This window comes from Arvicanthis niloticus, chromosome 23, assembly GCF_011762505.2.
Source record: "Arvicanthis niloticus isolate mArvNil1 chromosome 23, mArvNil1.pat.X, whole genome shotgun sequence".
NCBI classification, from domain to species: domain Eukaryota; kingdom Metazoa; phylum Chordata; class Mammalia; order Rodentia; family Muridae; genus Arvicanthis; species Arvicanthis niloticus.
The window spans coordinates 10439653-10462500 of NC_133430.1; the positions used below are offsets into that span (position 1 = coordinate 10439653).

At 48.1% G+C, this 22848-nt stretch overlaps 1 protein-coding gene across 11 annotated transcripts in view; it reads right to left on the minus strand.

The window, feature by feature from the left end:
- Positions 1 to 22848, minus strand: part of Eml1 (EMAP like 1) — a 155132-nt gene continuing 132284 nt past the window's right edge. For all 11 annotated transcript variants that reach the window (XM_076921219.1, XM_076921217.1, XM_076921221.1 and 8 more), the window contains 13 exons: positions 22257 to 22352; positions 20743 to 20877; positions 20055 to 20154; positions 18806 to 18960; positions 14241 to 14366; positions 13904 to 14035; positions 11654 to 11721; positions 9260 to 9348; positions 4949 to 5046; positions 4747 to 4834; positions 3285 to 3380; positions 2118 to 2248; positions 1 to 1461 (listed from right to left, as the gene is read on the minus strand). In XM_076921219.1, coding sequence (XP_076777334.1) covers positions 1336 to 1461; positions 2118 to 2248; positions 3285 to 3380; positions 4747 to 4834; positions 4949 to 5046; positions 9260 to 9348; positions 11654 to 11721; positions 13904 to 14035; positions 14241 to 14366; positions 18806 to 18960; positions 20055 to 20154; positions 20743 to 20877; positions 22257 to 22352 — 1440 coding nt within the window. In that variant the 3' untranslated portion in view covers positions 1 to 1335. The remainder of the gene's footprint in view (positions 1462 to 2117; positions 2249 to 3284; positions 3381 to 4746; positions 4835 to 4948; positions 5047 to 9259; positions 9349 to 11653; positions 11722 to 13903; positions 14036 to 14240; positions 14367 to 18805; positions 18961 to 20054; positions 20155 to 20742; positions 20878 to 22256; positions 22353 to 22848) is intronic.

The following is a 22848-nucleotide window of genomic DNA, read 5'->3' on the forward strand; positions in this document are numbered from 1 at the left end:
TCAGTAAGAAATGCACTTTTCAGATTTTATTTCCTTATAGAATATATTTGAGAAGGATACATACAAACAGCTTCATCTCGAGTCACGTGATTTTCTGGCACCCTGTCCCTTCACGGCAGGCTAGAGATGGCAAGGGAAACGTCTTCAATGTCATCCTTCATCAGCGTAAACAACCAGCGCTATAGAGTTCAGACAACTCAACTCACTCACTTGCTTAAACAAGTTTACAAAAAGAAATCTCAGCATCTGTCCTTAAGTCTGTTTGTGATTCCTCTCTTTAAAAATCCGAGATACAGTCCCCAGTGTAAACAATCAATTCAATCTGCCACACAAAGGGTAAGGCCTTCTTGACACCTTCGGATGCCTATGTTCTACTGTCAGAGCACAGTTTTGGCCTGTATGCTGAGTGCTGTCTGAGCACAAAAGTCAGGGAAGGAAACCATCTTACACCCAGAGCCTCAGAGGTGCTGCACTCTGAAGAGAGCCCCTCTCCATCTTGACCTGCTCGATTGGGTACAAATGTAGTGTCCAGAGCACACACAGCAAGGCTCAGCCTTGGGCATTTTATCTTAAGTTGTTAAACCCTATATGAGGACAATACCATATCATGCCGTTAATACACAGAGGGTGGTGGCTAAATGTCTCGCCATGAATCAGGGCGCAGGAACAGAATTGGGGTGCAGTTTGTGGAGGTGCTGAAGAAACTGGCTGTGTCCCCAGGCAAGACAGTCTAACCAGAGCGTGGAAGCACCTATACACCCATGGAAGCTCAGGGGTTCTGTAGTACAAACTGCTTAACCAGGGAGAATACAGTACCTTTCTTGCCAGCCTCCCAGAGGGAGGAGTTAATGGGATTTTAGTTACATGGCCAAGGAAAGTCTGGCATTTGCATTCCTGATTCAGCTGGGCAAATCAGTTACGTAATTTATCCTTTTAGGACCTTTTAGTCAACAATGACCCCAGTTCCATACTTCATTATCATAAATATCTGACTTAGCAAGGTGAAGCAGTGAAGACTATATACAATATTTTAAAAGGCATTCTGTGACCATTTTTGAAGAGTTCATAGAAAAGTGTCTATAAGGATACACCAGTCCCTTCTGTTGATGCCGTGTAAACCTTGGGAACTTCCTTTACCCAACATGCATTCTATCCTGCCCTATATAACAAAAGTGGACGCAAAACTGCTTATCTGGTATGACACGCACTGGCTCCCCAACTAAGGTAACTGGTAGAGGGACAGTTTTCCTGAGGTTTGTTAAGAGTCTGTAGACAAAACAGAAATCACAGTGACCAAGCGGGACGTGAGTCTGTCTCCTCGGGATCCCACGGGGACTAAATGACCCGCCACTGCATGATGCTTGTGTCTTTCCCACCCGTAGAGATAAGGTGGCTGTCTTCACAGAGGAAGTCCACGTTGGTGACGTGGCTGCTATGTCCACTGTAGATGTGGCTTGGAGCCTGGAAAAGCATGACAGGGAGAAAAGCTTATGCAGAGGTGACTGTGGCCTCAGAAAACGCTTGAGTTCTAAATCAGTCTGAAACTCCGTTACTGTCTGTCCCCCCTTGTAAGCTGCTCTTGTCTGTGCATCCACTTTGTGTGTGAGACTCGAGGTGAGTACAGAAATAAGCCCCTGGGACAGAGACCAGCACACGATAGGCCTGAAATCAAGTATGGGCAATCTTGGAGGGCTGCACCAGGCATGAGCCAACCCTACAGTGGCACTAAGCGGGGGTCAGAGACCGAGTCTTCTGGCTGAAAGATGTTCAGATTCACAAAGGCCCAGGAAAGCAGTCTAGACATGGGGTTGGTCAACTCAGTAGAGCTGGAGTGAGCATGGGGAGATAGAGAGTAGGGGTGTGAGTGTGTGTGTGTGTGTGTGTGTCGGGGTGACATCTAAATAGGTGCAGAAGTAGACATACCAGATATAAAAAGTTTTGTAGGCTACATTTGTGTTGAGGTCTCCCTAGGGTAGTGGGGAACCCTAGAGGTTTCAGGTGGCAGATCAGCAGTGTCATCTGCTGGCCGCCCTCACCCACAGTTCATTTGGTTTTTAGACAGGTCAGACCATCGGTCCACGCCCTGTAAGAAGAGTGGCGAACGGCCATGACCTTACCCTGAACTGGGAGCACGGGTACGAGAAGAGATGCACTTTGCCGAAGTCATCGCCTGTGGACAGGAGCTTCTTCTCGTGGGCCCGGCAGACGGCGTTGATGTCTGTTCCATCGGAGCCCTCTGGCCATACCCCTGGAACAGAGCACAGACAGCACTGGAAACCACAGAGCCACAGCGCGCCAAACCTGGCCACCAGGGGGCTACAAAAAGAAAACCACCTTCAGTCTGGGCTTTAGATTCAAGAGTCCTGTGAACGCTCATTTCTGGCTCCTGCCTCTCTCTAGTTCCTGGCTGAAGTACACCCAGGGTCAGCCTTGAGAAGCCCTGCAGTGCTTCTAACAGCTGTGCTAAGTCACACAACCCCAGCAGCGTCCTGAGCTGCCTGCCTCCACTGGGGGCCCTCTGGGTGCAACGGCAGGTACCCGCTACCCTGCTCGTGAAGTGACATCTTTCCACGTAAGTCCCTGAAGTGCAGGGTACCTGGAGGATAGGGGCACTGTGTCCTGGGAGAGGCTTTTGGTTGAGAGCTTTGTATATTAGAGGGCTGAGTGTACGCCCACTCCTCAGTATGCAGAACACCAGGAGATAGAGAGACGCTACACTGAGGGGACATAGGAATCCCTACCAATTGCTCAGACTATAGCAACTTATCATAAGTTATTTGTGAATGTATTCCTAAGATGGGCTTTGAAAGGAGTGAAAAGTTTAGGCTTAAGGGTCAAAGACTATAATTACCCTGCAAGCAGTAAGTAAGCCAACTGTTGTGTGGTTCCCATAGGAACAACACCATCCACGTAACCAGCGGGGGAGGGCCGTCCTGTGCCTGGGGGAGGGTTAATCACCCCCTCAGCCTCCTCACCTGGTCTGAGTCTGGGAGCTGAGGAGATTGTGTGTCATGGCCCCAGGCAAGGACAGAGCAGATGCACAAGACCAAAAGTGGTGGGGCCCGGGGTCTGAGTCCCGGCATCTCCATGGCAGCTCACAACTATGGGTACCAGTGGGGAGTCTGATGCCCTCTTTGGTTTCCACAGGCACTGCACATACGTGAAGTCAAAATACTCGTGCCCATAAACAACTAAAAAGAAATCCTTAAGGACTGAAGGAGGTGTGGTCTCATTCGCCAGAGCACATTCAGAGTTCAAAGGCAATGACATACGCGGACCCTTACCAAAGACATGGAATCCCAAGGTGCAGGTGTAGGTGGCCCACTCGATGTCCCGTGTGGCTTCCACACTCACGACTTGCTTACAGGCAGACGGAACCCCTGGAGGAAGCAATAGCCTTGTGACTTCTCAGCTGAGGCCCCAGATCTCCCTGGAGTCAGGCGGGGTCCTCAGAGCCATGCCCATCAGGGAAGACCACCCACCTTCCCACCCACGAGACCACAGCCATGCCCATCAGGGAAAACCACCCATCTTCCCATGGGAACAGTGTGCACAGCTGTCAGTTTGTCTGGGAATGGGTGCAAGTCTGGGTCTCAGGAGGCTCTGCCTTCCAGTATTCCATGCCCTTCTCTGAGACTCTACTCCCTCCCACCAGCCTGGCTTCTCCCATTGACCAGCCTCTGGTTCTAGCCTCCTACTGCTCAATGTCCTTATTACAGGTGCAAGTGCAGGCAGGCAGGCAGGCAGGCAGGCAGGCAGGCAGGCAGACAGACAGACACGCGCGCACACACACACACACACACACACACACACACTCATGTCCCTCAGCCTCTTCAACTCTGAGGCAGGAAACCACTCTCAGCAAGTGCCAAGGCTTCCAGGGTGATCTGTCTGTCTGCCCAGTGAATCTCACTCGTAGCCAACGAGCCCGTGTCTGGGTAGGTTTTAGAAACATCCAGACAGCATCTGCCCCTGTGTCAGGCAGGACCCAAGGAGGAGGGAGCTCCCTCCTGGAACTGGCTATCTCTCTACCCTGCCTTTCCCAGGCTCCTTAGCAAGTGGGCAACAGTCCCAGCAGGATGTAACTTCCTCCTCACACTGCCTTCCCACCCTCACTGGCATCTGAACCTCTATTTAGAATTTTTTTTTATCTATAGAAAGGGAGGAGCCTGAAAATGTCAGAAGATACTGTGGATCATGAGAAAGCCAGGCAAATAGCAGTGTGCATCCTAAGTAACATCCTGTGGGTGGAGGCCAGGGCGTTCTCATATCCCACAATCCCTTCTGCTCTGCTCAGAGCACAGTATGCAGCAGGTAAATGCTGCCTTTTGCATCCTCTCTCCTCCCAGGTCCTACTTAGGCACAGAGACTTCCCCAAGACAGGCTGGAAGAAAAGGGTCCAGGGGCTTTTATTCATTCAAGTGGGAGGGTCTCCACGGTCTCTACCTGCTTAGGGGAGGGGTTGCCGGTACCTTTACCAGGGCTATTTGTCCTGTGGCCATGGGTCTGTCTCATCTCCAGGACCTTTGCACAGGGCTCACCTGGTTTCTTCCCCAGGGTGGACCCCACTCTTCAACAAGGCTCCTCCCAGTCAGGAAGTCTCCAAGAGGCTATGAGGCCAACCCCTCCATGTCATGGAGGACAATGAGGGACAGAGAGGGCCTCACCCCACACGGGTCCATGGGAGTGTCAGAGTGAGTACCCTGTATACTCTAAACCCAGCCAAGCCTACTGTCTGTTACTCACAGTAGAGGATCTCGTAGTCGCCAGAATTTGACACCAGGAATTGGGAATTCACGGACCAGTCCAAGTGAGTGATGAAGCTGGAATGGCCCTGGGAGAGGAGAACACTGGGTAAGTTTCTCTTGCCTTTCTGAGCCTGGAAGACGCTATGCCTCTGCCATGAATTGTGACCACGTGAGCATCCCCAGGAAACGGAAGAACGTACGGAACACTTGCCGACCCGCGTGTACTTCCTCCCGTTGTCCGCAACTCCGTATATATAGATGCAGTTGTCGTGGGAGCCGATTGCTAAGAAGTTCCCATCTGTGGAAACAGGACAGAAGCAAATGTGACGTCAGGGTGACGTCACTCATCGTAACAGGAAAGGCTGGAGTCAGACCAATTAATGAACGGGAAACGTTTTTCAATATATCCTATACTGCTTTCAAAGTTTTCTTTCATTTGGAAAATACACATGGATCGAGTTGGAGAGGCTGGTAAAAGTTTATAAAATCTTTTCTTTCAAACTTCTAAATTATAATTTTTAAAGATTTATTTATTTTTATGTGTATGTGTATTTCGTCCACATGTATGTTTGTATACGTGCAAACCGTGTACATACAGTGGCTGAGGAGACCGGAAGAGGGAATCAGACCCCTTGGAACTGGAGTTACAGATGGTTCTAAGTTGCCATGTGGGTGCTGGGAATTGAGCCCAGATCCTTTGTAAGAGCAACCAGGGCTCTTAACCACTGAGACATCTCTCCAGGCCCTAAATTTATAATTTTATAAATAGTATAAAACGCTTCCCTAGATGTCCCTCTCTCCAGCCTTGTAGAGGATTAGGTGTGGCCTTGTTGGAGGAAGTGTGTCACCGAGCATGGCCTTTGGGATTTCAAAAAGCCCATGTCAGACCCAGTCAGTCTCTCTCCCTCTCTCCCTCCCTCCCTCCCTCCCTCCCTCCCTCCCTCCCTCTCTCCCTCCCTCCCTCTCTCCCCCTCCCTCCCTCTCTCCCTTTCTCCTTCTCTCCCTCCCTCCCTCCCTCCCTCTCTCCCCCTCCCTCCCTCTCTCCCTTCCTCCTTCTCTCCCTCCCTCCCTCCCTCTCTCCCCCTCCCTCCCTCTCTCCCTTCCTCCTTCTCTCCCTCCCTCTCTCCCTTCCTCCTTCTCTCCCTCCCTCCCTCCCTTCCTACTTCCCTCCCTCCCTCCCTCCTCTCAATAACTTGCTGTCTGATTTAGCAAAGCCATTGGGTTGACAAAGAGAGCGCTGCCTCTAACATGGTTGGCTGGCCCAGGATGCTAGCATCCAGTGGGCAGTCTGGGACTCAAAAGGGGAGGCAGAGGAAAAGTCCCCAGAGGAAAGTCCCCAGGATTGCCATTGGGATAACAGAGAAGGATGGAAACCCAGGCCCTGCTCACATGAGCAACTTTTGAGGAAGACGGGTTGCAGGATCCTCTTGCACCTACCACAGACCTTCAGAGTAACTAGGAGCAAGACAAGATGCCGAAGGGCAGGCTAGAGAAGCATGCCTGTCAGGCAGTGGGGTACACTGATGCTACAGTTTCCACGGAGAGATGTTTTCTACGATTTGTTTGGTTTGTTTATTTTTGTTTGTTTGTTTTTTATTTTATGTGGGGGGAGGAGGTTTCACGGGCAGAGGGTGCACACGAAGGGACGGGGAGATGATGGGGTTGGGGTGCATGATGTGAAACTCACACAGAATCACTACAAAGTTGAGAGCAGAGAATGCACGTGGGGAACTCGGAAGTATCTGTGAGCTGAAAACGCACGTCAAACGTCTGAGGTGGGGCTCAGGCGGTGAAAGGGGAGACTTATAGTTTCAAGCATCTGTACCAGGAAAGAACGTTATCCCACAAATAACCTATGTGTTTGCCTTCAGAAGCGGAAAAGCGGGAACTCAACGTTAATAAATCAAAGAGGGGGAAAAAGGAAATAAATCCCAGGACTGAAAAATAATAAGAAAACCACCAGTGTCACACGAGACTAAACCTGCCAGTGTCACATGTAATTGGCTCTTCGCGAACAGAATTCAGCAAGCCTGACAAGGCTTTGTCTAGCTGACTGAGCCAATAGGAGAGGGGACATGAGTTTCCAGCATCAAGAATGAGAGACAGGCTACTTGCAAGCAGCCTTGGATAAACCACAAGGATTGCAATCAAATACTGTACATGTTGGTGCTAAGGAATTACGTAATGCAGACAAATCTAGTTCCAAATAGACCCATACCACCAAACTGCCTCGAAGGACAAGACTCAGAATAAAGTTACATAAAAAGGGCTTCAATTCAGCTGTTAAAAAAACTCCCCAAAGCTGGGTGTGTGGGGCAGCACACATCCCAGCAGGCAGAATGGACTGTTAGACAGTCTTAGGCTGCTCTAGGCTACTGCAGCCAAATGTATACCGGTGATGATTACATCTCTAGCCAAACCAAAGTGCTCACACAAATACCACGCAGGAAGCACAGCTCCATGGTTTCATGTGAATTCCCTCAAATGGTTACTAAATATCCAGCATGTGCTGTGACATGAGGCCTGGACTCCCAGGACTTGGAAGGTTTGAGGTAGAAGAAGGTTAGTGAGTTCTAGGCGCAGCTCAGGAAACAGGAGGAAACAGTGCCTCATCATACTCTGTAAGGCCAATAGCGTTTCACTAATGACGACATCACAGTAACTAACGCTCCATACCAACGCTCCTCACAAACTTGAATGCAAAACCCTTCACAAAATAGGAATGACGTAGAAAAGGCCTGAAACACTGCCAACAGCATTTATTAGAGGAATGTAAAGTTGGTTGAATGTTAGAAAGTTAATACTATGCCACATTTAAAAGGAACAAATACACATTCTTCACACACACACACACACACACACACACACACACACACACACACACACGCCTTTTTAAGACAGTGTCTTGCTGTGCAGCCCTGGCTGTCCTGGAACTCCCTATGTGAACCAGGCTGGGTTTGAACTTGCAGAGCTCCCCCTGCCTCTGCCTCCCAAGTGCTGGGACTAAACAAGTGCACCACCACACAAGGTTCTTCTTCTTCTTCTTCTTCTTCTTTTTTTTTTCTCTACATTTTCAATCTTAACAGGTGTAGAAAAGTGTTTGACAAGTCCCAGCACTTCTTATGCTGAGATTGATCGGGACAGTAGAGAAGAGAACGTTCTCGTGATGAATGGCACCTCTGTCCCTGAAGAGGAAACACTGGGAGCAAAATAAGAGAGGCTTCCTGGCCAGCCCTGTTCATGCTTTACTGGAGGAGCCAGCTATGCCGTGAAAGAAACGCAAAGGCCTCTAGATCCAAGGACACAGCAACCTTTTTACTTACAGATGATCTAACATTGTATAAGAAAAATCCCAAGGATTTATGCACACATAAATATACATAAACCACACATACGTGTGTACCACAGTATAAACATGCATACATCATATACATAAACCCCACATACACATGTACATAAGAACATACCCATCCAGGTATACATAAATCATATTCACACACATAAACCACACATACATATACACACATTCCACATTCAAACACCACACACACCCACATACACCATCCATACACACACATACCACAGACATACATAAACATATACACAAACCACACAAACATATACACATACATACATTAGACATAAACTATATATACCACACATACATACAGAAGCCACACATATGAACAAATACATACAAATACACATGTACACACATGCAAACAAATACATATATGCATGTGACACTCCCCACCCCTAAAACTCATTAGAGTTTAGGAAGGTGAACATATATAAAAAAGCATAGGCAAAATTCATTTTATTGCTACATATGAGTAACCAAACATCTGAAAATAAAATTCAGAGAAATTTCATTTGCAATAACATAAAAAATAACAAGAATAAATCTAGAAGAATAAATTTATCCAAAGGGCTGGGAGACGGATCATCAGAACTCACTCCTTCATGGACCACACATGGTTTGAGTTGTCTCCCCAGCCCCAGGAACCTCTGCACTACATGTTTGTAATGCACTAATGACATGTATCTTGGAGGGGCGTGAAGGCAGCAGAGCGATCTATCCAAGTGGTAATGAGGTGGGGGACGCACTCTGACACCCTGTCTAACTCTGTGTTTGAGATTCTCTGTAAGACAAGCCAGGTGTCATGCTGCAGGCCTTTCATCCCAGCACTTGGGAGGCAGAGGCAGGTGGATCTCTGTGAGTTTAAGGCCAGCCTGGTCTGCAGAGTGAGTTCCAGGACAGCCAGGGCTACACGAGAAATCCTGTCTCAAAAAAACAAAACAAACAAAAACAGAGAGAGGAAGAGACCGAGAGGGTGGGGGATCTGTAATACTAACTTAAAGCACAGAGTTGCACAGTGACACAAAGGCTCGATGGCTGTCCAGTGAACCCTACGAACCATAGGCTTAAGTGTCCCTAGGCGGAGCTTTGTCAACTTGTTTCTCCGTACAAAGTCGCCTTATTTGTGAGAATTTCAAAGCTGGATTCTGACCTGGAGAATACCGCATCACAGACAGCTGCTCATTTCCATCCGTGTGGACGGTGACCAAGTCCTTTGTTTCCGTGTCGAACACAAACCACCTGTCGTAAACATGAGAGACACGCTGTGAGCTGTTTGGTGACATGCAAGGCTGTTCCAACAGCAGAGGTCTGTTCATGGCAGGGCCGTGGAACCCCACTCAGCTCTTGCTCAACCCCCCTCCCCCACCACCACACACCAGCTTTTTCTACAGAAAGGAATGGCATATCAACAACTGCTTGAAGCTCTTCAGAAGTTAGCGCTGATGGCTTTCCTAGGCCTTGTTTGCACGTGGGAAGTAGGGAAGCCATGGGCAGGAAGGTGTGTGAACCGGGCACCAGGGCCTGTAGGAGGTGCAGCGGAGAGTCATGGGTGTGAGGTGGCCACCCTAGAGCTCCGGTCCAGGGTGAGGAGCAGAAAATGGTGTGTTAAATATCAGAACGATGGAGCTCACAGGCCATGGCTGTGACTCCCGGCTACTGTGGTCTAAGACCTGGATGACAGATGCAGAAATACTGCCTTCCTCGCTACCATTGCGGACCTAACTACCCACCCAGGGGAGCTTCATGGAACTTGTGTGTTGGGATTTCTTGTACCCATGACGACTATTCACCTTAGACATGCCTGTGACCGCATTGAGGCTGGCACGTAACACATGGTCTGGGGTTAGCCAGGGATGGACACAGAGTGGTAGCATTAAGTTAATTGTGTCATCCATTCCACCCTAGGATACTTGAATTCTGTCACATGCCATCTGTCAGCAGATAGATGATGGTGACATCTGCCTTGTAGGGCTTACTGAATTAAAGCTTTGATGTCTCAAAGAGACTTAAATAGGAGATAGTATGTATATTTGTGGGTGAGTCCCTGGGTGGGTACAAGAGTGAGCCTGTGCGTGTGGGCTTTTGTACACAAGTGCAGTACCAGAGGACACCAGCAGAGGGTGCCAGATCTCCCAGGAGATGGAGTTACAGATGGTTGTGAGCTGCCTGTGGGTTGGGGGCAGGGGCGGGAGGGGACAAACCAGGGTCCTCTGAAAGAGCAGTTTGTGCTCTTAACTGCTGAGCAGTCTCCCCAGCCCCTCGCAAGCATTAGTGGTTCTCTTTATAAACCCCACATATAGAAAAGCAGATTTGGAGTGGTATGGGGTTTTTTGTTTGTTTTTTTGCAAAGGACTATGGGAGGGAACATCTCCGACCATACACCTGGAGCTACAATAGACTCAGTCCCTTCTCAGCTCCCTCCTCAACCAGGGTTTTGCTCACTGTCATTCCACTTGTTCTTCGCCAACCTCAAGTCTGAAAACATTCAATGGAAAAATCCAGACATTTTTCATAAGTTTTACATTTATGTCTGTTCCAAGGACACTATCTGTTTCATGTCATCTCTGTCAGGAAGGGAGTCCTTTGACCTCCCTCTCAGGAGGGGGCGTGGAGGGGGCAAGGCAGTCCATCATAACCAGACATCTCTATACAAAACCATATGTACATATGTCACCATGGAGCCTCTGATTATTAGTTACTGCTGTTCAACTCTCTCTGAGCCGAATTACTCCGTTAAGTCTTATCACGGGCATGTAGGGGGTCCCGGACCACATCCCCTGAGGGCTGCTCTGTTGAGTCAGACTACACAGAGGCACACAAGCAAGCACTGCCAAACAATGATGCCAGCTGCCACTAACACCCGCTAGGCAGCGCTGCAGATGTCCCCATGTACATGGCTTTTCCAGTCACTGGTGCTGGTGCTATCACAGACAAGAAAGACAGAGTTTATGTAACTGGCTCACAGCCTCACTGCTGCTACACGGGAAGGCTGGGGATCTCCTGCCCACCATGCCAGGGGAGGCTGGCGAGAAGAAGCCGAGTCTGAACACGAGGCCCAGGATCTGGGGAACTTTCTACAGTGCTGAAAATCTCTCTAGCTGAGAAAACAGGTCTCGTTTCTCATGTTGTGATGACCCAAACCATAAAATGATTTTCAGTGCTACTTCCTAACTGTAATTGTGCTACTGTTATGAATCATAACATAAATATCTGTGTTTTTCCATGGTCTTTGGGGGGTCGTGACCCACACAGGATGAGAACCACTGCTCTAGAGCAGGATTCTGGGAGCTCTCTGGAGCCTCTGGGGCTGGAGGCAGATGGGGTGGGGTGAGGGTGAAGCTGGGGAGGGTTTCAATTGGGAAGGACTCAGTTTCGCTTTTGAGTTTTTGACTGAATTCTCAGTAAGTGACTGGAACTAAGAAGATGCAGCCAAAGTTGGCATGCTCCTGCCTCTGCCCTCAGGGAGGCTCAGACATCTAGCTCCTCTCCACAACTCGCAAGCAAAGGCTGTTCCGGGGCAGCGGGGGTAGGGTGGGGTGCTTACCTCCCAGTCAGTGTCCCAACTGCAACCACAGACCCTGAAGGATGAAAACCAGAGGACTGAGCTGGATCCTAAAATATTTTAAAGGGAGTGTAAATATACGGTCAGACACAGCGAGTCAGCACAAACCCCACCCGTGCAGTGTCCTCGGGCTCCACAGCTCTGTTTGAAAAGCCTCTTTTCTCCCTACAAGAGATGCAGGCCCACGTGGGTCCCTGTCACGCTTCATTTACAACATATGCCTCCCTTTGGAATTTCTTTGTCCACCCTGTGGTCTGTCCTATGTACAATTGTCACAAAAACGCAGGCAGGTGACTGTTCTTTTCTGGGCCATAGCTTGCACATTCGAAACTCTCTCTGATCCCTGGGCCCGGTAGGAAGCTGGTCAAATGGTGTGCTAGGTTTATCTGGGAATATAACCACTGCCCACCGCCAGGGCAGGGGTGGACACTGGAGCTCCAGAGATGCTACTAGATAAATATAAAGCTTAAGCACAGACAGAGACTCCAGACGCCAGTCACACCATCTTTAACCACTTCCAAAAGAAGTAGTGATCACTAAGCCAGTGTGCTGGCAGATCCCACGTGCCCTTGAGCAAACCCAACAAGCTGTTTCTGTGAACAAGCTCACCTGAGCCACACAGCTGCTTTTGTGGACGTGCTGAGGTGTGGAGAGGCTAAGGGTTGCCAAGTCTTGGGGAGGGTGGACAGAGGGTTTGGGATACTGCAGGGCTGGGGTTCCAGGTCTGGTCCCCAAATTATGCTAGGCCAGAGCAGTTAGCTGTGTGGTAAGGGGGGGGGCAGGGAGGTGGGGTGTCAGGTCAGGGTGCTCAGCTGGCAGTCGTGTCCATGGAACTACAGGGGTGCTCTCCCTGACGGCCCCTGCTGTGGAAGTGCCTACCCTCAGGCTCTGCCGGCTACAGCGACCAGAACCCAGTGGCAGCCTTCTTTAGAAGCAAAAGACAGGGGAACCAGACCTAGTCCTGAGCTGTTGGAAATACCAGCAGCTTTTCAGGGAATGAAGGGATGCTCCTGGGTCCTGCAAAAGGGCTGTTTCTTTATATGGGGTGCATGAGTTGTCAGGATACAAGCAACCAAGCGAGGCTGCCTGTGATTCGTGGCGGTGTGGTGGAACACAGCCTGGGTTTGGAGTCAGTCTGAGCTGGGCGGCTGAACCATTTACTTTTTATGTGTTAAGTGTTTGGCCGGCACATATGTAAGTACATCAGTGTGCATGCCTGGTCACCCCAGAGATCAGAAAAAAGGTGTCAGATATCCTGGAGCTGGAGTTACGGATGGTTTTGAATTGTCATGTAAGTACGGGGAATTGAACACAGTCCTCTGCAAGAGCAGCCAGTGCCCTTAAAGACAGAGCCACCCCCCCCCCCACTTACTACCTCAGTGACCTTCACAAATAACTCAGCCACTCTGTTCCTCATCTCTTGACCAACAGTCAGAGCAACACGAGAGGTCTTCAACCCACAGGGCAGGATGGTGTAACACATTCACAACCTGGCGTGCCAGCAGCTCAGGAATAAAAGCCTGATTTTCATGCAGGGGAAAGGGATTTTGACCCTCTGATAAGAAATCTGTGTTTTCCCTGTGAAGTTCAAAATGAATGCTCTGTCGTTGTCACCAAACTCCAGAGAGGGAGAAATGAAACTGCGTATCCTCAGTGTGGCTTGTAACCCTGCGTAAGATGTGCCGTCACGGGACACGGGCTATTCACAGGGCTTTCTAGCACTTTGATCCATTAAGACTCTGCTCTTAGGAACGCTGACAACCCCGCTTGGAAACACGGACTTGCTGCTGCTGCTTAGAATAATATGGGTGAGAGTGCTTGAAACATTCTTGTTTTTGTTTTGGGGTTTTTTTTTTGTTTTGTTTTTTGGGTTTTTTGTTTGTTTTTGTTTGGGTTTTTTGTTTTGTTTTGTTTTTTGTTTGTTTGGATTTTTTGTTTTTTGTTTTTGTTTTTGTTTTGAGACAGGGTTTCCCTGTATAGCCCTAACTGTCCTGGAACTCTCTCTGTAGACCAGGCTGGCCTCAAACTCAGAAATCCGCCTGTCTCTGCCTCCCAAGTGTTGGGATTAAAGGCGTGCACCACCACTGCCCGGCTCGAAACCTTCTTAAAAGCACTGTAATTATTAAAAGGTAAAACACTGCCTTTAGACTTCTTATCACTTAATTTTTCATACAAAAATATATCCTAGACAAGTTTTTACAAGAAGACTAGAAATGTAGCATGCACACTTACCTCTATGATTTTGTCCCAGACTGGCCGGTGACCAACAGCGTCCCAGAGAGTGGCGTGCTTGTCATGTCCACAGGTCAAGAACTGAGGTTTGGAGGCATGGATGGCCAACCCCCAAAGCTCATCCGTATGACCCTACAAAAGAACCAAGACAGAGGGACTCTGAGATCCCACCATCACAATGAAACCCCGAATGACTGTCTTTTGAGCTCTTTCCACCCAAGCTTAATCATGACACAAAACACAGCTCTGAAGCAGAAGGTGGCCGCACTGGGAAACTCACATGTATCCATATTAATGGGGAAGTGAAAGACCTTGGCATTTGCCAAGTTGACCATACCTGAGTGATGGGTGTGAAGTCCCCTGACAAGGTGCCTTGCAGGACAAAGTTTCTAGTAGTTCCTATTAAGATAACATTGCCCTTCCCCTCAGCCACTGTCCGTATTGGGCCAAACTGCTCAGGGATCTGTGTGGGGGAAAGTCACATGTAAACAAAGACTTAAGATTTCGTTCCATTGGTTTTTGTTTGTTTGTTTGTTTTTTTAAGACAAGGTGTCATTATGTAGTTCAGGCTAGCCCTGAACTTACTATGCAAGCTAGACTGTCCTCAGTCTCAGGTTATCCTCCTGATTCAGTCTTCCAAGTGCTAAGAATATAAACTTGCATCAGCATTTAGCTCACCAAAGCAACCAAACAAAAAAACACAACCAACCCAAAACAAAACAAACAAAAACCAATCAATCAACAACAACAAAACTTTTTTTTTTTAATTTATCTTATTTATGAGTACACTGTCACTGTCTTCAGACACACCAGAAGAGGGCATCAGATCCCATTAGAGATGGTTGTGAACCACCCTGTGGTTGCTGGGATTTGAACTCAGAACCTCTGGAAGAGCAGTCAATGCTCTTAACCTTTAAGCCATCTCTCCAGCCCCCAACAAAACTTTTTTTAAAAGTATTTTTTGACAAGAAAAAAAAAAAAAAAAGGTTGGGGAGGAGCATGACAGTCAGTCTATGCTTTACTTGTTAGGCATATCTCCTCAGTAGTTAATAAGACCTGAGAAATGTAAGAATTCCCCAAAGTTCCCTTTAACTTCAAAGTGGTCCTGGAGCAGGGTCATGCGCATGTTGGTAAGTGTGGAGGTGCGGGAGACTTTCAGAACGCACCTGTCAAGGACAGTTCCGTCTGCTAAAGTGAAGTACGTTCTTTCACTGGAGTAAAATGAGGGCCCGGGGCTGTCCAGGGCTATGAGAAGTAGCCCTCCCTGCCACATGGTCTCTACCTGTAGTGCGTGTGTTGGCAGAGACTGCGCTGGTGTGCTGGGGTGCTGGCACGTGCCTGAACTCCCCCCAGTGCTTAGGAAGCTGAGCTGGAAGGACTGGGAATCTGAGGCAGAGTAGATTCTACATCACGAAACGTGGGGACGAAGCTTGGGCGATATCTCAAACAGGGATCAGAGTTTGGTCTCTGGAGCCCAGGAAAAAAAGCCAGATGTGTCCAGGGAGCGGTGGCTCACGCCTTTCATTCCAGCACTCAGGAGGCAGAGGCAGGCAGATCTCTGAGTTTGAGGCCAGCCTGGTCTACAGAGTGAGTTCCAGGACAGCCAGGACTACACAAAGAGAAACCCTGACTCAAAACACACACACACACCAAAAACTAACCAACCAACCAACCAACCAACCAACCAACCAACCAAGACAAAACAATACCAAACAAACAAAATAAAAAATCCTGATGTGGTAGCAAGGGTTTGTACTTCCAACACTGAGTTTACAGAAGGAGGTGGGAGGATTCCAGGGGCTTGCAGTCAGTCAGCAGCCTGGATGAATGAGCAAGTTCCAGGGTGAGATGCAGTCTCAAAGAATGAAGAGGACGGCTCCTGAGGGACAGCACCAAAGGCTTCCACACGCGTGCACACATATTCACATGTGCACTCGCACACATAAACACACAAACACAGATTCAAAAGTAACCTTAAAAAAAAGAAAAGTTACAAAAGAGAAAAGGATTGACAGTCTGTGAGGCGGGAGAGCTGCCTGGTGAGTGACATCATCTAGGGTACCAGAAGAGGCTCTGATACTGTCTTCCCAGTGATGAGAACACCCGAGGACTAGCAATGTACAGCACATTCCCACAAATGCTGAGCAAATCTTATTATAAGAAAGTCACAGTTGTTCCATGTGGTTGTTACAGAATTTAACTCGGCACATGTCATGTTCTGTCCTGGTCCCTCAGCCTTACTGTCCTCTGAGATGCCCAGGGGCATGGGATGGCATGCATGTGATCAAGGACTTCAAATGTCAGGGGAAGGGGGCTGCTTATCGACACTGGGGTACAGATGATGATCAAAGGGAAAAGAAAGCAGGAACAGAAAAAAAAAAACAAACATGTGCCCATCATGAAGAACTGGAAACAAAGAATTGGAAGGAAAGACTTAGAAAAGCATCGTCTAACGCAGATACATGGCGATGTCTGTGTAGACCTGGTCTTTACAAATGGGGTCCTGGCCAAGCAGTGGTAGTGAACACCTTTAATCCCAGCACTCTGGAGGTAGAGGTAAGAAGATTTCTGAGTTTGAAGACAGCCTGGTCTACAGGGTGAATTCCAGGACAGACAGTGCTACAAAGAGAAACTTTGTCTTTAAAAAAACAAAAAACAAAAAACAACAAAAAAACAAAAAACAAACAAACAAAAAAAAACCCAAAGCCCCAAAACCAATCAAACAAACTGAAACAGTGTCCAAACTGATTTGCCAGAGATTTTTCAGGCATGTACAAGATCTTATGTATGGAAGACACAGATCCAGAAAACCTGCTGGTCATCTTCAAGCATGGTTTCATCGTCAAGTTTACCGATGAACGCTTACAGTAAAGCAGAGGAAGGAACCATACCCAACAGCTCAGTCAGACAGACAAAGGAAGCGCTTCTTCGCAGAGAAATGTGGGTGCCCCACCCCCCCAGGGCTCAGGACACTGCTCAATTAAGGGACAGGGATTAAACTAGATGACCTTCCCAGGTCTTCCAAATTCCCTTGCCAATGACGAGCCAGGCAGGCCTGTCCCATGATGCATTCTTAGACCTTTCCAGTCTCCAAATTAGTCAGTACTGTCAATATATAAACCTTCTCTCATCCTCCAATACAGTGTATTATAATATAAGAAGTAATTTCCCAATTGACAAAGCACATCATCTTGTTATTTATAAAATGCTTTCTCTCGCTTCATATTCTTTTCTTATATAACTGCTTATGTATTCTTTTCTTCTTTTTATTCAAGATGCATTTATTATTATTATATATATATTATTTGTGTGTGTGTGTGTCTACATGTATATATGTTCACCAAATGTATACAGTGCCTTTGGAAGCCAGAAGAGGATGTCAGATTCTCTCTAACTGGAGCAACAGATGGTTGTGAGGTGCCATGCAGGTGCTAGGAACTCAACCTGGGTCTTCTGCAAGAGCAGAAATTACTCTTACCCTCTGAGCCATCAATCCAGCCCATATCCATTCCTTCTTCATCTCCTTTTTATTCTTTTGTTTTGTTCTTTGTTTGGGGATGGGGTCTCTCTACATAGCCCCGGCTGTCCTGGAACTCTTTATGTAGATCAGGTTGACCTTGAACTCACAGAGATCCTCCAGCCTCTGCCTCGAAAGTGTTGAGTCTTACTGAGACGACATAGATGGCAAATAAAAACTGTGTATCTTTAAAATAGACCCATGATGTTTTGACAAATATATCCGGAACTCAGAAGACTGAACAAGAATATCACTGTGAGTTTGAGGCTAGCCTGGGCTACACAATAAGCTTAAGGTCATCCTGGACTATATAGCAAGAAAAAGAAGTTACCAAGATTAAGGTCTTCAGGAGCAGTTGGGGAGATGCTCTGTGGGTAAGAGGACACACTACACACACGCTAGGACCTGAATATACAACTCTAACACCTATGGCCCAGCATAGGTTTAAGTGGAGACAGGAGGATGGCTGGGGCTAGCTGGCTGCCAGCCTGGCTCCAGGTTCACTGAGATACCCTGTCTCAAGAGACAAAGGAGGAGAGTGATGAAGCAAACACCTGACAACCTCATCTGGCCTCCACAAGTACATGATCGTGCACGGACATGTGCACACATGTACACATACCACATGCACGTACATGCTCACACACAAATATATAAATTAAGACATAATACCAAATCATCATAGAGAGGGAGGGGGCTGCTAATACTCAGATGAAGGCCTTTCTCTCCCGAGTAACCAGGAGAACCGCAACTTCGTACCGCCCTAAACATCACCACGAACAGGCAGAGCGAGACTCAGAAGCTGGAGAAATCCTACATAGTGTCTCGTGCTAGGGATGGAGTGCCACCCCACACTGGTGCCAGTTTCCCAGCCTGCCTGCTCATACCCGTGAGCTAGAGGGGAAAACCTCAGGGAGGCTGCTGGGTGCCAGGCTTCTCGCCTCTGGCTCCCGTGGAAATACAGGATGACTAGGTCTTAGGTGTTGAAACGAACCACAAAGGACTGGAAGTGCTGGGAAGCACGCCACCCGGCAGCTGAGAGCCGTGAATAAAGCAGGTGCCCCACACATCCGGTTCACGGTGATGCTGTATGCGCACAGCATACTGGGGATTAGACAAAGAGAGGTTCTAGTGATAAATCCAACTGTCCATAAGGGGCCCTACGGAAAGGAAGACTGCCTCTATTAAAACAATGTTCCAAACAGGAAGTGTTGGGTAGTTTCAAGTCCTTTTATTTTACTTGTAAACAAACTGCCTCTATGATTGTTGCTGCCCATAAAAATTCATCTATTTTTTTTTTTGCCCCTCACAACTCTGAGTTAATCCAAACTGCCAACAGAGGCATCAGACGTATAGCTGCAAGGTCCTCTCTGTGGCTGACTTACCTCTGCTTTGTGAAGTTTTTGATAATTTCCGTTCCAGGAAATGAGCCGTCGGTCCTTCCCTCCTCCGGACACCAGCGTGCCGTCTCTCAGCATACAAAGTGCAAAAATGCCGCCCTCGTGGGCCCCTTGAACTGCATAGCTTATCCGATTTGTACCTAAACACGCCACAAAAGCCATTATCTAGGGCACAATCCAAAGGCTAGCCTCTGACCACTGCCGAGACCCATTTCAGTTTGTTTAAAGTTGTTATGGTACGTTACGACATCATTATAATATGTTCCTAGGAAGGAATTAAATTTCTGATGCTCTCAGAGTCCCAGCAAGAACTGGATCACCCTATGATGGAGAAAAGTATGGTGTCGCAGAGTTGTGTGGCAGAAGACATGGACTCTGCGTGTGCATTTTGCCTTCTCCCCAGTGGGCTACGTCCCTGGACAAGTTAGCTGTTCCTCTCAGCTCCCCACTTTGTGGAATGTGGCTACTGCTAACCTTTCAGGGTTCTTCTAAAAACCAAATGAGCCTTGCTACAGTAGGTGCCAAGAACAGAAGGAATACAAAAATCACCTTCCCCTTCTGAAGTAACATTGGGCCGTCTATGTCTCCCTTCTCTCTCATACCCAACTCTGAGACCCAGAAAGACAGGCAGGTGTATCTTCCTGAACCCAGAAGATGCTCATGAATTCTCACTGGACTTATCTGACACCTCTTCTCTGACTGGGGTTCTCCATCTTCTAACTGTAAGGGAATTTAGGTCTGATCTGTGTGCATGCGCTTCATCTGAGCTGATCTGTGTGCATGCATGACAGCTGAGCTGACCTGTGCGCATGCGTCACATCCGAGCTGACCTGTGCGCATGCGTCATTTTCTGTATTGTCGCTCTTAGCACTCCAGAAACTTCTGTCAAATGCTATGTGGATCAGAACAGTGACACACATATCTAGCCATTAATAACTTCTGAGTTATAATTTGCTAACAGCTCTTCCAGCAAGGTGATTAACTTTATCATAGTATCCTAACCTTAAAAAGCCTTTCACAGGGGTATTCGCAAAGTTAGTGACTCTTATCCCCTAGTTTGCTTCTGCTTTATGGCTTCGTTAAAGCCACACACACAAATATACCTATGTAACTGGGAACTTAGCGGTCGTCCTGTGCGTAGCTCCAACAGCTCGTTTCTATAAACCCCACCTCCAATGTCTTAGTTACCTCATTACCAAAAACATCAAACAGCTTTAGGAGGAGTGTTCGTTACCTTTTCCCCACACCAATATGTTGCCACTTGAATCTCCCGTAATGGTGTCACCGTTTTCAGAAAACGTCACGCAAAGGACAAACTTTGGCTTCTCTTGTTTCTGTGGAATGTAATAAGTAAGGACGGGCAGGTTATTTACCAAAGATACCCTTTTATTTGTGTTGATAAGTTAGAGCCCCATCAACCCCAGCTGGATGGTATCAGCCGCTGGAGTCCGGAGCTTTTAGTTTTAAGTACTGTCAGGAGACATATCTTTCCAGATTACTCGCTCTAAGAGGAAGAAATGTCAGGCAACTCCATGGCTGGGGAATCCTAAAGCTGCAGTTTAAGCAGGATGGTGTTAAGCGGGGCATGAGGGATGAGCTATGCTGTCAGGCTTTCAGAAGGATGGACAGGACCCCTGCCACCCTTGCCAGTCTCTAGCAACCAGTGCCCATATGCAGGCTCCTTGCAGCTAGCTGCCCCATGAGGAGGTCCGGACCCCCATTTCCATTTTATTCCTGGGGAGATCCTCAAGATGGGAGGACTTCCCAACTGTACGGGGAACTCCAAGGGAGCATCATTTTTTTTATACGCCCTTATACTTATCACTAAAATAATCACTAAGACTGAAATATCTCAGTGCTCCCTTAGAACCCAGCCCCTCACAGGTGCCACGTAGGAAAATTGAACGGCAGGTGCAGTTTACCTCAAACAACCCTTGCTTCTTGTTAAGGGAATTTCCTTCCAGCGTCCAAAAGTAGAGATGTGACTTCCCGCAGGTGACGATGATATTGGTGTCTGTGGGGTGGAAGTCCGCAGCAAATACTGCTTCGTTCGAACACTTTAAGGCAAAACAAAACAGAGAATCAAATGCCACAGGCCTCTTACAATGCTTAACAAAACTGTTAAGCATTGTAAGCAGGGTACCAGGCCTCTCAAGCCCCACTGACTTCATCTTCGTAGTTATTCTGGCTGCTGCCTCTATACCTCTGTCTTCTGCTATGTGGCTGGAAGCCAGAGGTCAGCAAGTACCAAGAAGGCAGCTTTGCAACTGGCTGAGCACTGAGATCACTTCTTGGGTGGTGACATCCAGATGTTGCACCCTCTTCCCCTTCCCAGTGACTGGGATCCCTAGGAAGGACCCTGGATTCTCTATGTCCTGCAGCCCCATGATCTTGTCTCACTGTGACTGCCCTGATCCATTCGTTCTCTTGCTTCTGGACCACTACCTAAGGCTCAGGACTCAGTTTGGGGTCCCTCGAGGTGGCTCTCTGGCAACTGATCCAGCAGCCCTCAGTTCATGTTCTGACTTCCAGGACCAGTGTCCTGGTCTGTTGCCCCTAACCCTGCCTATTGCTTCTATGTAATGATTCGATTCTATGTTCTTAATCCTGGCTGGTGCTTTGCCCCTGGCTGCATCTAACCTGGCACACAGGGTGAACACCATATATCTCTGCTGGCAACGTTAGAAGACAGGGAATGTCAGGCCAGGAGACACATCTGATTAGAATACCTGTCTGCATCCCAGACACTAGACAGAAAGCAGGATAGCTAAGGCTGTCTGAGAACAACCTCCCGTAAGGTAATAAGGCTGTCTGAGAAAGCCTAATATTATCCAAGGAAGACTTGCTGATGGTTTCCCTTGGGTTAGCTAGGTCAGGTTTTAACCAAGGCTGACAGATGCCAAGAGGAGAAATGGGAAGTGCGATCTATGAGAATAGGAACCCAGGAGTGCTCTTGACAGAAGGGAGACTTAAGAGAGCTCCAGGAGTGTCAGCTCAACGTTCTGCGCATAGTTGATTTGAGGCAGAGTCCTGACCTCAGGGGCACTCACATCCATGTCTCCTGCAACCCCAGAGACTGGCAGGTACTGAGCGCGCCTCAGTCATTGGCCACCTCCAGCCCTGCTCGAGGGTGGCAGCCCAGCACATAGAGGGCACCTGGGTTTGTCGTATGAACGAAAGTGAGCAAAGAAGTGACTGAGTGAGTTGAAATTGGGGTTGTCACTATGAAATGAGAAAAACAGAGAATTGCACAGAACCTGATAGTCAGGTAGTACCCAGGCAGGCCTTAGGCAGGGTCTCATGCTGGAAGAGAGATAGAAAGGAGGTCTGAAAGGAAGGTTTATTCCCAAGGGTGAGGACTGTGGGCGACCCTGGAGCCTGCTGCCCATGCAGGCAGTGTGCCCTGTGGGACACCGCAGTGAGTGGCTGAGCGAACCTTCACGTCGGCCAGTCTCTCTTCTTTCTGCCAATCCCACACAGACAGCACATGGTCGTTGGAGTCATCCACAGCACAGAGGTGGCTTCCTCCGTTCTGCCAAGAAACAGTGATTCACAGGAAGACTGCACGTGAGACCGAAGTGGGACCAACATGATTAAAAAGAATCATTGATTTTACTATTTGATTTTTTTTTTTTTTTTTTTTTTTTGAGACAGGGAAAGTAGCCCTGGCTGTCTTAGAACTTGCTCTGTAGACCACGCTGGCCTCAGTCTGCCTGCCTCTGCCTCCCCAGTGTTGGGGTTAAAGGTATGCACCACCTCTGCCTTGTGATTACTTTTACTTTTTGTAAAAATGCACATTGGTGTTGCCTGCATATATTTCTGTATGAGGATGTCAGATCCCCTGAAACTAGAGTTGCAGACAGTTGTGAGCTGTCATGTGGGTGCTGGGAATTGAACCCAGGTCCTCTGGAAGAGCAGTCAGTACTCTTAGCCACTGAATCATCTCTCCAGCCCTGATTGTTTTACTTTTTATAAAGATCGTGTAACAGTGTTGGGTAAAGAGCTCAGTTGGTAAAGGGCTTGCTGGG